The sequence below is a fragment of the Manis javanica genome, chromosome 1 (assembly GCF_040802235.1).
Source record: "Manis javanica isolate MJ-LG chromosome 1, MJ_LKY, whole genome shotgun sequence".
NCBI classification, from domain to species: domain Eukaryota; kingdom Metazoa; phylum Chordata; class Mammalia; order Pholidota; family Manidae; genus Manis; species Manis javanica.
This window is the reverse complement of record NC_133156.1, coordinates 167,165,955-167,180,743: the sequence shown is the minus strand read 5'-3', so window position 1 is coordinate 167,180,743 and position 14,789 is coordinate 167,165,955. Positions and strand designations below refer to the sequence as shown.

Genomic DNA, 14,789 nt, shown 5'->3' with positions numbered 1-14,789 from the left:
ATGTAATAAGGCTTCCTTGAGGATGGTTTCTACTCCCTTTTCCCTCTAAAGGCTATATATATTTTGCATGGCCCATAATTTGTGTTGAAAATTGGAACATCTTAATAATATAGTGAGGCCACTTTGCAAACAAGATACTCTGCCCTCTCTTGTGTTTATTGTTGTTGCTTTTTATATGTAGTGACTTTGCTGAACTTATTCTGTAAAGCCTGTTTTCTTTGATGTGTATGGTCACTGAAGTCTTTGCTCAGTTATTTTAGTGGTCAACTAATGACTGAACAGTGATTTCCTTAAAGGTTTGGAAGCAGTAAATCTCCCAGTGTTTGCCAAGAGGCTGTGTGTGTGTGTTTGTGCATGCAGATGTGCGTGTGTGCATGCAGATATGCATGTTGGGTGTGCCTTCATGCCCAGTCAAGCAGTTTACAGTTTTGCCCTAGCCTTCATTTCCTGCTTGTGCAGATCCTCCTGGTCAGACAGGTGAAAGCTGAGAGAACTCAGGTCTCCCCTGGCCATACAGCCCTATGTATGTGTGTGGCCTTCTGTATTCTTAGGAATATGTTGAAGCTTTTCAAAACTTCCTATGGACATCTCATTCCACATCTTCTAAGATTTTTGGTCAGCTTTTTGTTCCGTCAGAGCCATCTCAGGAAGTTGAGATGTTAAACAATTACTGCTGATTGTTTTTAACAAATGCAACTGGGGAAAAGACTGTTCACACTGGGCATACGCTGAAAAACAAGTAAAGACAAGCCTTACAGTGAGGACTTACATGGTGCTGCCAGATGGGTCAAATAATTCACTTGGGAATGGGGCTTTGGAGGAGCTTCCACCCGTTCTGTACTTCAAGAGCTGCTATGCCTCACCATGATTGTGGGGCTTTGGGGATAAAAGTTTCCTGGATTGTTGCAGCCTTTGGTTAATTTCCAGACCATTTTTGCCAGTGTTCTCATGATTTTTAAGGAAGAGAGTATTCTCAGTTTTTACTCTACTATCCCCATTAATCTCCTCTCATGCTAATTTTGAAAAGGAATTTTGCTTGCAGCACTCTTCAAGTTGTGCCACTAAATGTCCCATGGAATAGGGGCTCATTTTCTTTTGCTTTTAGGGGTGCTTTGGGGAAAACCTCTTTAAAATATCACTGGACTGCTGGGGCCATGGGAGAACTTTGTGTTCCTTAGGGAGAAGGGGTAGCTACTGACAGTAAATGGAACTAGCCTCTAAGAGAAGTCTCCCAATGGCTTTGAACCTGTCCACTCTCAGGATCCTAAGTAGCTGCCTGCCCGGGTCCATGTCTGCCCTGCACCCTGCCCATGCAATCTCCACTGAGTCTGGTGTGTGTGTGTCAGGTCACATCAGAAACTTCTTTGGGTTGGGGTGCCTAAGCAAGGGTTTCTATTTCTTCTCTGTGCCAGATGTTTATGGAGTGAAGGCAGCCATAGAAAGCAGGCCAGCTGTTCATGGGAAAGAGCCCAACGCATTCAGTCTCATCACACAAGAAGTTACAAGTTAATTACAGTTCACATAAAAGAAGCCCTTTCTATCCACAAGACTAAATGCCTGAGGTCTGTGAGACTTACGGTACTTAAATACCTGGTTTTTGTGAAGTTTTAGTAAGGGCTTCTTGGCCTTTTGGCCAATTGTAGAAGTAGACTCATTTCAGCAGCCCCTCTACCTTCACTCCATGTTTAAAGCATATATTAACTGCCCTTCACAACCATGGGTCTCACCTCACAATTTGCATCGATTCAGAAAATGCACAAGATGTGAGAAATGATGGACTGGATCTTAGCAGCTGAAATTGTTTCAACGCTTCACCCTGGAGCAGTTCATCACAATTTTAAGGACAATCTATTGGCTTATGTATTGAGTAAATGCTGTGGCCAGCAAACAGTACATACATCTGGCTTGTTTTTATTTGACCTATAAGGTTTGTTTTTTTAAAAACATTTTTTAAAAGGAAGAAAAGAACAAGAATATACAACACAGAACCTATATGGTTTGCAAATTCTAGAATATTTACTATCTGGCCCTTTACATAAAAAGTCTGTCTACCTCCAGATAACAGAATCATGGTCAAATAACCAGTGAGATTCTTGGACAGTTGATACCTGAAATAAGATGACAGAACCAAAGGGGACACAAACACTTGAAATATCATTATTTTAATGCTCCAGGCATTTTAAACATTCATAAATTGTTTCATTTCAGAATTCATTTCCTCTTAGGTACAGATTTGATGTCCAGGATCAGACACACACACATCCCTGACTTCTCTACAGTCCTCACGTGCTGTAGGGGATGTCCTATGGCACCTTGTCCTCTTAGTAGAGCCCCCAGCACACCCACAACAGGGCTGGCCCACCCCTAGTTGACTCCACCTCCACTGTTCATGAAGACACACTCAGGCTTCACTGCTGCTTGCGGTTCTGTGGATCCTGTACGTTTCCAGCATGACCAGACAATCCAAGTCTGTGATAAACATCCTGAGGTCTTGCTAGTGGAATGTCACATCCTGTCAGCTGGTAAGTATGCCAGCACCGGCTGCACTGTATCACACAGATGCTGAGCCACTTCAACCTTCTGGGTCAAATGGCCTTGACAATTACCACAGGAGCTAGGTGTGGGGGAAGGGGCTTTTCTTTCAATAATTAGTGACTTCTGCACATATTTAGCAGATGGATAAATCCTGCTTACATTTGCCATCAAGGCTTCATCAGCCACTTAGGTACACAAAAGCACTTCTGAGTTTGCATGTGCTGTGATAAGCAAGGAGACAACCTGCTCAGAATTTGCCACACTATGGACGCACTCCCAACATCTGGTCGTGCTTCAGTGCCTGTCCTTGCAAATGGAAGTCTTTAGAAAGTGCTGGCCTTTGCGTGATTCTTTTAAGGTAATAATGTGTTTGTCCTTCTTCCTCAAGCAGTGGTTCAAGGCATCTCAAAGCATACTGATGCCTGAGATTCTGACGTAATCAGTCAGGGGCAGGGGAGAGGTGGAAGGTGGGGACATCATTACATTTTTACAGCTTCCCAAGTGATTCCAGCATATGGTCAGCTGGAATCCTTGGTACTAAAGGGTCTTGAATCTTCCTAATTTCATCTGCCCTCACTAAAAGCCCTTGAGGTAGTCCCTGGGTCAGGCAACCATGTCGTCCATGAGATTAGAAACTAAGGCACAGAGAGGTTAGCGGGCTTGTCTAACACTGCAGCCAAATGAGAGCCAAAACTGGATAAGCACCATCTCCAAATAGGTAACTCCTTCTCCCCCAGCAACTGGTGACATGTACACAGACTACATGTAGGACGACTGACTGCCGAGTGAGGCATGACCATCTGTGCCAAGGACATCGCGGAAGGGTATGGAGCGGTTCAGAGCCAGCCACCCACCTGATCAGAAATAAATGCCTAAGACTTGTTTGAAATGATGTGCAGAATGAAGCATAACTCTCTTTTAAAGCCTTACTTCCCTCATATATGCTATTGACTCAGTTTTCTTAGAAACTCCATCGAGATCCAGACTTCCTGACATCTGAATTCTTAGTTATGCCACTATAAGAACTGAAACACTATCTGATGTCCCTGTAACTTAATTCCAAACATTTGTGACAAATCTGCATTCACATAACAATACAGAAGCTTCCCTGCTTTCCCCATCACCAGACCATACAGACTTCCCAAGGACCCAGCACCTTACCTTTCTTAACGGGTGTGCACCTTGCCATGATATTCTCAGAAGTTCCCAAATGCTAACCCAGCAGCTGCCTTGCCTCCAGGATTGATTTTTACCACTGACTTTTTTTATTTTGCTCTGGATACAAACTTCATTATCTGTATTCTGGGTACCCACCAGGTCTTCTGTTTTGTAATTCCAAATTCCCACAAAAGCCAACCCTGCTGGGCCTTTCTCCACTCCAACAACCCGACAAAACGCCTGCTCACCCCACACCCATTGCTACACCTACTAAACAGTTTTTGTACTGTTCCTTTTTTCGCTGTGGGTGCCCATCTCATGCTTGACGGCATGCTGGCTGCTGCGTCTCTTAAAGTCTCCCGACTACAGGACTCATTTTCTTGTGCCAAACAGAAATGACTAATGGAGCACACACAGGCAGGAAGGAACACCACACCACGCCTGGAGGAGGGTACCTTCTCAAGGGGTCTGCTGTGAACCTAGGTACACCTGAGGACCTGTTCACTCAGCTCACATTGAACAGAAATTCCCTGCTTAGTGACATGACCTCCTGAAAAGTCTACAGTATATTCTTCAATCCAGTAAGTGGCAACTACACCTCAGGACACATTTATTGGCTTACAAGATGCTGTGTGGAGCTCTGAAACCACTTCTTTCCCACTTTAGGAGACTGTCCCAGGCAAGACATACACTCATTCAGAGCCTCTCCCTGATGTCGAAGCACAAGCAGGCAGAGAATCCTCCCTGGACCAAACCTGCAGAAGGTGACCGGAGAGCAAGGGAACAAAATGTGGGAGAGCCATCTGTGTCTGGGCCAGTGCCGCCTGGAGCCAGGGGAAGCCTGCCTCTCCTGACCCCTACAGGCATTTTTACAAAGATTAAAACAAAAAAAAAGGGGTGGGGGTGGGGGACAAAGGGAACTTTGTAAAAGTGCATGTAGAATTCTGATTAAAACAAAGATAAGAGAATCATCTAATTTCAGTGACCCACCACACCCAACTATTAAGTAAAGAAGATGTGTTTTTTTCTCTCTCATGCTTATTTGATGCTTACAGGTTTGCGGCCAACTTGCTGCTTGGTTCCTAAAACATGCAGAGAGCAGCATTGGCTGTCTGGTGCCCAGTCCACACCAACCCTGACAGCTGACTGGCCGGACGCCATCAGGAGCAGGATGAGAAGAACCCCCCCTTTGCTGCGAGGCGTTACACAGCCCCAAACCGAGGACTGCTGGTGCGTGCTCGTCCAGGTTTCATGGGCAGAGTGTCGTGGAGGGGGACAAGTGGGGAACACATCAGCGACCTCCCAAATGCTATGACACCCCATGCCTGTCTTGGACAGAAGGGTTTCAGCTGGGCACGGGGCTAAGGCACTAAGGCTGCAGCAGGGGATAGCCACCAACCAGAGGCCCAGCGGTCTGCAATCCCCGGGCAGGAGAGGCACTGCGCACGAGGCTGCCTTAGGATAAAAGTCAGATTTCTTTAAGCGTGGGAACTTAAAATCATCAGATCGCTGTCTCTTCACCTTAGAAGAATATTTTGCTCTCTGCTCAGAGCAACTGGCTGCGTTTCCAAGTCTCAACAGCAGCCCTGAGAGCTCTGCCTGGGATCCCCAGAGCAGCCACTCCACACAGAAACTGCTTTTCATCTCATACTGCCTCTTTCATCACATCTTTGCCAGCTGCCTCTCTTTCTGCCACTGTGGCTTTATACTGAGCAATCCAGACGTTTCACCGACCCCCGGAGCAGGACCCCGTGTTTCCTCCGGCAGCTCTGGGCACCTCCCTCGTCACAGCTTGGTGAATGCAGCTGGCTGGGTCTGCTGCTGGTCTGCATCTGGGGGCGGAAAGACACTGCAGATGGCTATGTCCACAATGCCCTGGCACAGTTCTGCATAAAGCTTCCTGAAATGGGTCAAAAAAATAGCATTGAAGATGATCATCAAAGTGCAAGCAAAGAATAAAAGTTCTTTCTGCCAGAATATGCCCTAGATATTTCATCTCCTGACCACATTTATAAAACTGGTTTTCACTGTACATACAAATGCTGCAGGAGGCCCTGTCTGAGGATAAAGCAAACCTGTAACATTTCTGGGAGATGTGAGAGGGGAACACACAGACAGCTTCTGCTCTGGCAGAAAGGACAGGCCATTTCAGTGGAGTATAAGAGCCATCCTGTCTGTCTGTGGTGGGTGCACATGGAGGGGAAGCATCCACTCAGTGTGGTCCAGATGTTAGGAAATGCCCAGGACTGACAGCAAAGCTGAGTCCTGGAGAATGAGTGAAGCCAGGGAGTGGATGATAGGGTGGAAGAAGAGGGGAGACAGATCCAGGAAGACAGAGAGAGGGGTGGCGGGGAGGGCAGTGCAGACGGAAGGCATAGCATGTGCCTTGTGCCAAGGAGAAAGAGCTCAGGGTGTCTGTGGCAGTGGGTCACTGCAGTGTAAGGCTGGAGACAAGGCCGGGGCTGGGCACTGTATGTAGGGCCCTGATGCTGTCCAGTTGGTCTGGACTCCGTTCAGAGTCCATGGAACCACCGAAGAAGAAAAGTTAAGGAACAAAACCTCCCATCCAGTCTCCAGAGCAGCTGTGTGGCCCTTTGTCTCCCATGGCCACTTACCCCTACAGGACTTCTGCCTGTTTCATGGGGCAGCACATGAGTCCCCAGAACCGGCTCTCTCAGGACCAACTCTAACCTGAAAATCCAGAGATGGGGTCCGAAGAGGAAACCCACATCTGAGAATGCTCTGGGCCAGATGTGCCCCCACCAATTCACTCAAGACACATCTGGAATCCAGGAAGCTGGAGCCAAGGGCAAGAGCAGGCCGGCCCGGCCTGGAGGAACAGAGGTCTTCATGTACTGACCGACTCCTGGAGGCTATATGCCAATCTCCACTCAACATCTAATACAATGGCAAACCACAGCCAGCATCCTCCCCATCACAGAACCTTCTCTCCCACCGTCCCTTTTTGCCACCCTTGAAGCTGGTACTTCTGTGTCCCAGCCTCTTGTAAGGCCCCCTGGCTCTTGAAAAGCCCTGCTTCCGTGATCACTGCGGGAAAGCTGCACCTGTGGGCTAACTTTTGTCTGTCCTGCCAGATGCCTGCTCTTCCTGTTCTCCCCACTCTCCGCAGTTCCCCAGCCCCACCCCTCTGTCTACTCATTTCAAGTCCTGTTTTCAACTGTTTAGCGTGGCCAAGCCACACAGCCTCCCACTTCCAAAGGGACCATAACAAAGAGGCCTGTGGTGGGGTGTCAGGGCAAGAGCAGAGGTGGAGAACCCAGTTAGAAGGCTCTTTGCAAAAGCCTCCACAGCGATGGAGGCGCCATGGAAGGGCAGGGCAGTGGGAGCAGAAGGTAGAAGCAGAACAGGCAAGGCCCCGGGGGACAGGACCGAGGGGGCCAGGGAGGGGGCGTGGGGTCTCTGCCAGGATGCCGGCTGTTGCTCCTGGCAGAGGGAGAGGGACATGCACTGAGGTGGGTGAGCCTGATGGGAGGTGCCCCTGCGGATGTCACACATCCACACACGGCCTTGCAGGAGCCTGGGGGTGCAGGTGCAGACACCAGTCTGAACACCCAGCGGCGATGCAAGTCGGAGGATCTAAAATCATGACACTGAATTTCATCCGTGCAGAGGAGGTGTGACCGAGAGAGCACTGAGGCACTGGCTCAGGCTGGCAGTGAGGAGCAGGAGACCGTCTGGCCCACGCCTCCTCAGGTCCTTTGGGTACAGGGTGTGCCAGAAGCCCTGCAGAAGGGCGGCCCAGCCTGGTGGGGTCAGCTGCCTCCAGTGCCGCTGACAGGTCCAGGGAGGGAAGGACAGAAAGGGCCACTGGACACATCAGTGTGGACTTAGCTGGGGTCCCGCCCAGGACAATGCCTATGAGGTGGCCGGGATGGAAGCCAGCCAGAAGCGGACCAGAGCAGGGCCGCGAGCAGAGGAAAGGAAAACCGCTTTCAACGGCATGGCTGTGCACAGAGAGGCAATCTGGCAATCTGCTGTGCGCACCTGATGGGAACTAAGGCAAAGAGGAAGAAAGGAGGACTCTAATGGAGGAGGCAAGGGTGGGGGGCAGGGAACAGCGGGTCTAGAGCCCAGTGCAGGGCTGAGCCTCAGCTCTCGAGGACGAGAGGAAACAGACCTGTGGAGGCGGGCACGGCCATTCGCTCTCCTCCACCCTTTAGACCATGTCCTCCTTCAGAGCTCAGTTCAAACGTCACCTGCCGATAGGGGCCTTTGCTCAATTATATTACCCTTACTATCCCTTATAAAAGCAGTTGTCCCAGTCTGCAATCTCTGTTCACCTAGTCCTCCCCTGCCCAAGGCATCCTTCACAACGGTGACCCGGGGCCCAGCGTGGGGGCTGGCGGGCTGGGGAGCGGCTGAGGAGTCCCAGTTAGCTGCAGGGACAGGCATATGGCTTCACAGGGCAGTCCCAACTTGCCTTTCCACCTTCCTCTGTCCTTGGTCCAGGACACTCACACCATACTGTGGCCAGGCTCCTCCCAGGGGGACAGAGGCTCTCCAGGACAGATTCTGTTCATCTGTGCATCTCCCAGAGAGCCTGGCACCAAGCAAGGGCCCCGAGCACTGTGTCCCCTTTCTGTTGGCTCTGCACCCTCTTGGCGCCAGTGACACTTGCCTTACCTCCCAGCCCAGCACCATGGGCTTTGTGGTGCCCTCTCAGACACTTCCTGCCCAGGAGGCCCCTGACCTCTGGCTCATCACTGTCTCTCTGACCCACAAGACCTGCTCACTCAACTGGTCATAAAAGAGGGTCTCCTCTGGCAGTTACAAGCTTTGTTTGAAATCCTCATAGCAGCTACACAGACCTGAGCTCAGACAACTGCTGAACCCACATGGGGAAACGGGAAAGGAGGTGGCTCAGCAAAGCCCCTCTACTGGCCAGGGTCCTGCCAAAGGTCTCTAGCAGCAGTCGAGGGACCCATGGTCCAACACTTTGGTAAGAGGAACGCCCCACCTTGCCCACCAGGCCATCCCCACTACAGACCACCTTCCTGCTTGTCAAACACTGGTGTTCAGGCTTACTGAGCACAAGCAGGGGCTCCGTTGACCTCAATGAGCCAGACCTTCAGCTCCTCATCCACCATGAAGTCGAAGCCAAAGAGCTGGAAGCTCTGGTAGGGGAGATGCCTGGTGCTGATGGCGGGCTCCACGCTCATGAGGCAGCTTCTGCGGGCAGAGCAAAGGAGTTCACTGAGGATGGGGGAATGGGAGATGTGGGGAGATGACTTTATATCAAATGTGCCAGCAACGGCTTTGCCTTAATTGTCTCTTAAATATATTACCAATAGCTCATTCAAGACAATGCTACTCATCAAGCTATTTGTTAGAAAACTCCACAACCAGTCATGTTCTTTCAGGTAGAGCCTGCTTTCCCAACACGGCGCTGAGTGGCTGGGGCCCCTGTAAAAGTGGTGTCCTCTGACAGGGGGGTTGCTGCCACATGTGTTCATAATAAATAAAACACTTCCATGTATTTTGCTGTATTAAAGAAATGGACTCCCACTTGGTAAAGAGCAGAATTTGCAATATATTTAGCCTCATTCATTTATTTCACTATTTCCAGTTTTAATGCCAAATCATTACTAATGGAAAGATTTAATAATTGTGTACACTGAAACTAAAAATTCAAATGCAGAACAGAATTAGTATTAATATCAACCACTGTTTGAAAAAACTGGAAAAACCTCAGAAAAAATGAAACACAGAAGAAATTTGGAAGCAAATCTCAGAAACAAACTGAGTAAGCACATGAGGTCCAGGGTCAGGCTGTCGAGGCCAGAATCTTGAAGTTTTTTAGCCTCTTTGAGCCAAAAGTTGATTTCCTTATCCATAAAGTCAGGGGTAAAAATAATGGCTACTCCCATTGCTGAGGTGGTTCTATGAGATAATTACACAGGGAACTTATGAATAATAAATATTATCAATACCACCATCCTAGAAAACCTATGCCATTTCTGTTTTATGAAGATTTTCCCTGATTTTTCCCTCCACTGAATGTTGGAGCAAAATACCTATTTTAGCATAAAGTCTGCTATGCTGACTGACTCTCAGATTACCAGAGATAGCTGTACTCCTACACAATTGTATATTTAGAAGGAAAAAGTGCTGGGAACTGGCTTCTATGTGACTAACTCCGAGATGTATCCATACAGGCAGGTCTGGGCTCATGATTTGAAAGATTTGAAGCCTCTGTGGTCCTAGAGCCAGGGTCTTGTTCCCCTCACAACCTTCCACCACTTTACCCACCCTGGCATCAATTTCCTTTTCTTTCTTTTCCCCCCAAAAAGCAAAGTATTTCTATAATGTTTAACCCTTTCAAAACAATTTAGGGCAGTTAGGCATTTGAGAATCAGTTGGAATCAGAATTTCTTCTCCTATTTATCTTTGACCTGCACTGGCCACATATCATGCTTTGTTTTTTGTTTTGTTTCTGTATCTTACCTCTGTCTCTGAGAAAATACCCTTAATTGTGTTATAATTGAAACACCTTTTAAAATATAATTAAGAAAAATGTTAAATTGAATAGAAGCTCATGCTAAAGAAAAAGAAAAAGGAAAAAGAGAGGAAAAGACCCAACAATGCTGAAGAAAAAAGCAAAAGAAGCATAATAATGCTCCATCGCATAAAAGAAAATGAGAGAGCCAGAATGAAATCAAAATTAAATATTATTTTTTTCATCTGCCTGAAGCTCAAGATTAATAATAACTCACCTTAAAATAATGTTTTTAATCATTGGAGATTTTAAAATGTTCATATTTTTTGAGCTGGAGTGGGAGGTTAGGAGGAGGCTGGCTGGGAATAAAAACCCATGAAGGCTGTTAAGAGCATTTATAGCACCAAAGCAGCAACTCTCCTGGACCTGAACAGAACAATGAGGAGGAGGGGATGTAGCAAATATCTAATAATCTTTTGCCTAAGGAATTCTTCCTTAGCGTACTTGATTTATTTGGTGTCAGAATCTAACCTCCTATAATCCCTGAAGACCTGGGACCCTGAGCCCTATAATTATTCTGCTAGATTCTATGTAAAAATATATTAAGGAAAAAGCCTCAGTCATTGTGACAGGATGGTAACGACAGGGCAGATAATAAACCAACAGAACAGAATGGAGATCCCAGAGCAGACGCTCACATAAACAGCTACCTGATTTTATAACAAAGGCATATCAAAATGCAGTGGGAGAAGGACAGCCTTATGCACAAATGGTCCTGGGTCAATGGGATAGCCATGAAACCTGACACAGAACAATTCAGGTAGATTACAGGGCTAAGATATTACAGATACAACTATGATGTCCATCAGCTATAGAAGGGGTAAACTGTGGAATATTCACACATAGTATACTACACAGCAGTAAAAAAGGCCGCATTACTGCTATGAGCAACAATATGGGTGATACCCATAGAAACAATAGTGAAAAAAGTTGAACACAAACAGGAAATGCAGTATACTTCCATTAACATAAAGTATAAGAACGAGCAAAAGGAATTAATGATGAAAGTTAGAAGAGTGGCTTTGTCTGGGAGTTTAGGGAGTCTTCTGGGGTGCTATAAATATTTTATATCCTGATTCCGTTACAAGTAGGTGAGTGTATGCAAAAGGAAAAATTCACAATGCTGTATACTTAAGATTTGCAGACTTTATGCATGCTATACCTCAATTTTTAAAAATCTCTACTGGATTTAGTAAACTATAATAAATGAATAATAGCACCAAACAATTATTCCCAGCCATAGTAAGAAACAGGACTGAGAGAAAAGCAGAAATAAGACCTATAAGCCAGGGATGGCAAACTTTTCTACGTAGGGTCAGATAGGAATTATTTTAGGTTTTGCAGGCTATATAAGATCTCTGTTACAGTCTATTTCTTCTAAACCTTATAAAATGTAAAAACTATTTTTACCTCATGGGCTACATAAAAATAAGCTATAGGGTGGATTTGGCCCCTGTGGCATAGTTTGCTAACCTCTGCTATAAGTAATTCAGATCTTAGAGTAATCTGATAAGTAATCTGATAAATCATTAATATGTTCAAGAAAATATAAAACAAGTGGGAGAATTCCACAAGAGAACTGTAATCTAAGAAAAAAGAGAGAGTCAAATGGAAATTCTAGAAATGAAAAGTACAATAGCTAAAATAACTCGATAGCTGAGTTTAACAGCAGACCTTGACAGTTCTTAACTTTTTAAATAGGTTTCAATAGTTGAAGGAAGAGATAAAATGATACATTAAAAACCATAGGAGAAATGTGAGACACAATGAAAAGGATTACTATCCATGTAATTAGACCCAGAAGGAAAGAAGACTGGCACAAAAGCTGTAATTGAAAAGATAATGGCCATGAAAATTCCAAAACAGATAAAATATCTGAAGCCACAGATTTAAGAAGCACTGTGACACCTATGCAAGAATAAGTATGAAGGAAACTATACACATTTCACAGTGTTTTATAAAAGTCAATAAAAATTTATCTTAAAAACAGAGAAAAGATACATTAAGAGCAAAACTAAGATTTTGGCTCAACAGAAAAGACAGAAACCAGAAGACAATGATATTCCACCTTCAAAGTGCTAAAAAAAAACCCCTGCTGATCTAGAAATTACATAATGAAATCATTAATTCCCCAAAAAGAGATAATAACTCTAAATGCATATATACCTAACAACAAATCTTCAAAATATATAAAGCAAAAACTAACAAAACTAAAAGAAGACAGACAAATTGATAAGTATAATTGGAGACTTCAGTGTTTCTTCCCTCAATAGTGGATAGACCACAAAGAACAGAAGAGCAGCAAGGATACAAAAGATTTGCACAACACTACAACCACCTTTGCCTAATTCACATTTACAGAACAGTTTGCCCAACAATAGCAGAATAAACATGCATTATTTTTAATGTACATAAAACATTCACTAAAATGGACCATATTCTGGGCCATAAAACAAACTTTAACAAATTTTAAAGACATGAAACCATGTTTTCTGACCATAATGGAATTAAAGCAGGTATTAGCAACAGGAGCCATGTCTGCAAAATCCCCAAATATTTGGAAGGTAAGCAAAATTTCTAAACACCACTTAAGTCAAAGATGAGGTCACAAGGAAAACTAGAAAATATTTTAATAAAATGAAAATGAAAACAATGTATGCAGCTAATGAGTACTTAGAGGAAAATGGATAATATTAAATACTTATATTAAAAAAAAAATGAAAGCTCTCAAATCAATGATCTAAACTTTCACCTTAAGGAAATGAGGAAAAAAAACAAAGGAAAGTGTAATAAAGAACGTAAATCATAGACAGAAAACAAAAATAGTAGAGAAAATCAATAATCAAAAGCCGACTTTTAAAAAATGTTAATTGATAAACCTTTAGAAAATCTGTCCAAGTAAAACTGATGATGTAAATTACTAATATAAGGAATGAAAGCAGTGACATATTACAGACACTACAGATATTGAAAGGATAATATACATCTATTACAAATATTTCTGTCCCTTAATTAGACAACTTAACTAGAATCACTTCTTGAAAGGCACAAGCTTCCAAAACTTCTTCAAGGTACATATAACCAAAAAAGAGACAATTAAGGTACCTTATTATATGTTTGATTTGTTGTAAGATGCTACTTTCCAGGGTAACGTTCAAAGCACTTGTTAGGTACTGATTGAACTCCTCAAAGAACATTTCGTTCCCTTCTTCATACTTCCCGTAGTTCTTTGAGTACTCCTTTTGAATGCAGTGATTGGTCAAATGGCAGGTTTTGTCTTGAAAATTATCAACGTGATATGGCTCTGAAGCAGTCCGAAGCACACCCTCTCTGTAGAGGTAGATATTATACTGATGATCCACTAATACCCAGCTTCTGCAAGAAAATAAAAGCACTGCTTTACTCAAGTTATCCCAAGTTTCTCCGTATCATATATATTATCCCCACACCTTGACTTTTTTGGAGTGAAGCAGAGGAAGGAGGTAGGTTCTACAATTATATGAGGCAAGCCATGATAATTAGTTAAGAGAGTGGATTACACTATAATGAGGAAAACAAAACATTTCATCATAAGTGACAAGGACACTTTAATCTGTTCAAAAGAGGCAGCTTTTTGAAGAGATCTAGTTGTTTTTTTAAGGTTTATCTATAAAGCCTTCATTTGTTATGTTTGATCTTTCAGTCATCTTAAGAAGAAGACTGTTCATTCCGAAGCCAATCTGACATAGGATTCAAGAAGCAGCAAGTCACTGTGAAGGAATCAGGTAGACTGCGTCCTTGATGAGATGGGGGCCAAGGGCAAGCTGGGGACAGGCCTGTTTTCTTTGGAAAGCACCATACAACATCTTTCTCTACTCCAGGCCCTTTGCTCATGAAGTTAAAATCCAAAAACCTAGGTGTGTTCATGAAATCCTTAAAAAGTGGGACACAAATAATGTAGTAAGGACAGATTATTTGGCTGGATCACATGATCTGTTGTATCTGATTATGTGTTTTATGTGCATCTCTCAGCCTCTTCCATGAGCAAGTCCCGTATATACACTTCTCTATGGATCCATGAGTCATTTTCATTAAATAGAATATAAAAATATAAAATCCATAATCTTAATAACATTTTCTAGAAAGAACAGAAAAATATTAAAAGAAAAATAGAAGATTAGGTAGAGAAGCTCAGTTCCAATCAGCTGTGCTCAATTTTAGTAAGATATTAAGCATGGTGAAATACTTCCTCACATTCCATGTTACCATCCTCATTACACACCACTGCATTTTTTCAGACGAATAAAACAACTCCAGACTCTGATGTGTTACCTAATGTCAAACTTGCGATGACCTGGCTCCAGGAGCAGAGGGCGCTCAAGGTATTTCTGGATCACGTGCACCTGGCCCTGGTTGTCTATGAAATCCAGGAGCTCTGCAGCCTCTGAGGAGATGAGGATGCCTTCCCCTACAGGGCAAAATCCAAACAGAAACCAGTCCAGTTCATTTCAAGGGGAAAAGCTCTCGAAAAGCCAGAAAGGAAGTACTGACAGCAGGAGAAAACTGACAGGAAGCTTTTATGGGCCTGTTCCTCTTTTCT

The 14,789-nt window shown here is 44.4% G+C and overlaps 1 protein-coding gene across 2 annotated transcripts in view; it reads right to left on the bottom strand.

The window, feature by feature from the left end:
• Positions 1 to 2,146: 2,146 nt before the first annotated feature.
• Positions 2,147 to 14,789, bottom strand: part of TTL (tubulin tyrosine ligase) — a 28,124-nt gene continuing 15,481 nt past the window's right edge. For both annotated transcript variants that reach the window (XM_017667149.3, XM_073241003.1), the window contains exons 4-7: positions 14,522 to 14,657; positions 13,316 to 13,585; positions 8,740 to 8,883; positions 2,147 to 5,593 (exon numbers count right to left, since the gene is read on the bottom strand). In XM_017667149.3, the coding sequence (XP_017522638.2) occupies positions 5,479 to 5,593; positions 8,740 to 8,883; positions 13,316 to 13,585; positions 14,522 to 14,657 (665 nt within the window). In that variant the 3' untranslated portion in view covers positions 2,147 to 5,478. The remainder of the gene's footprint in view (positions 5,594 to 8,739; positions 8,884 to 13,315; positions 13,586 to 14,521; positions 14,658 to 14,789) is intronic.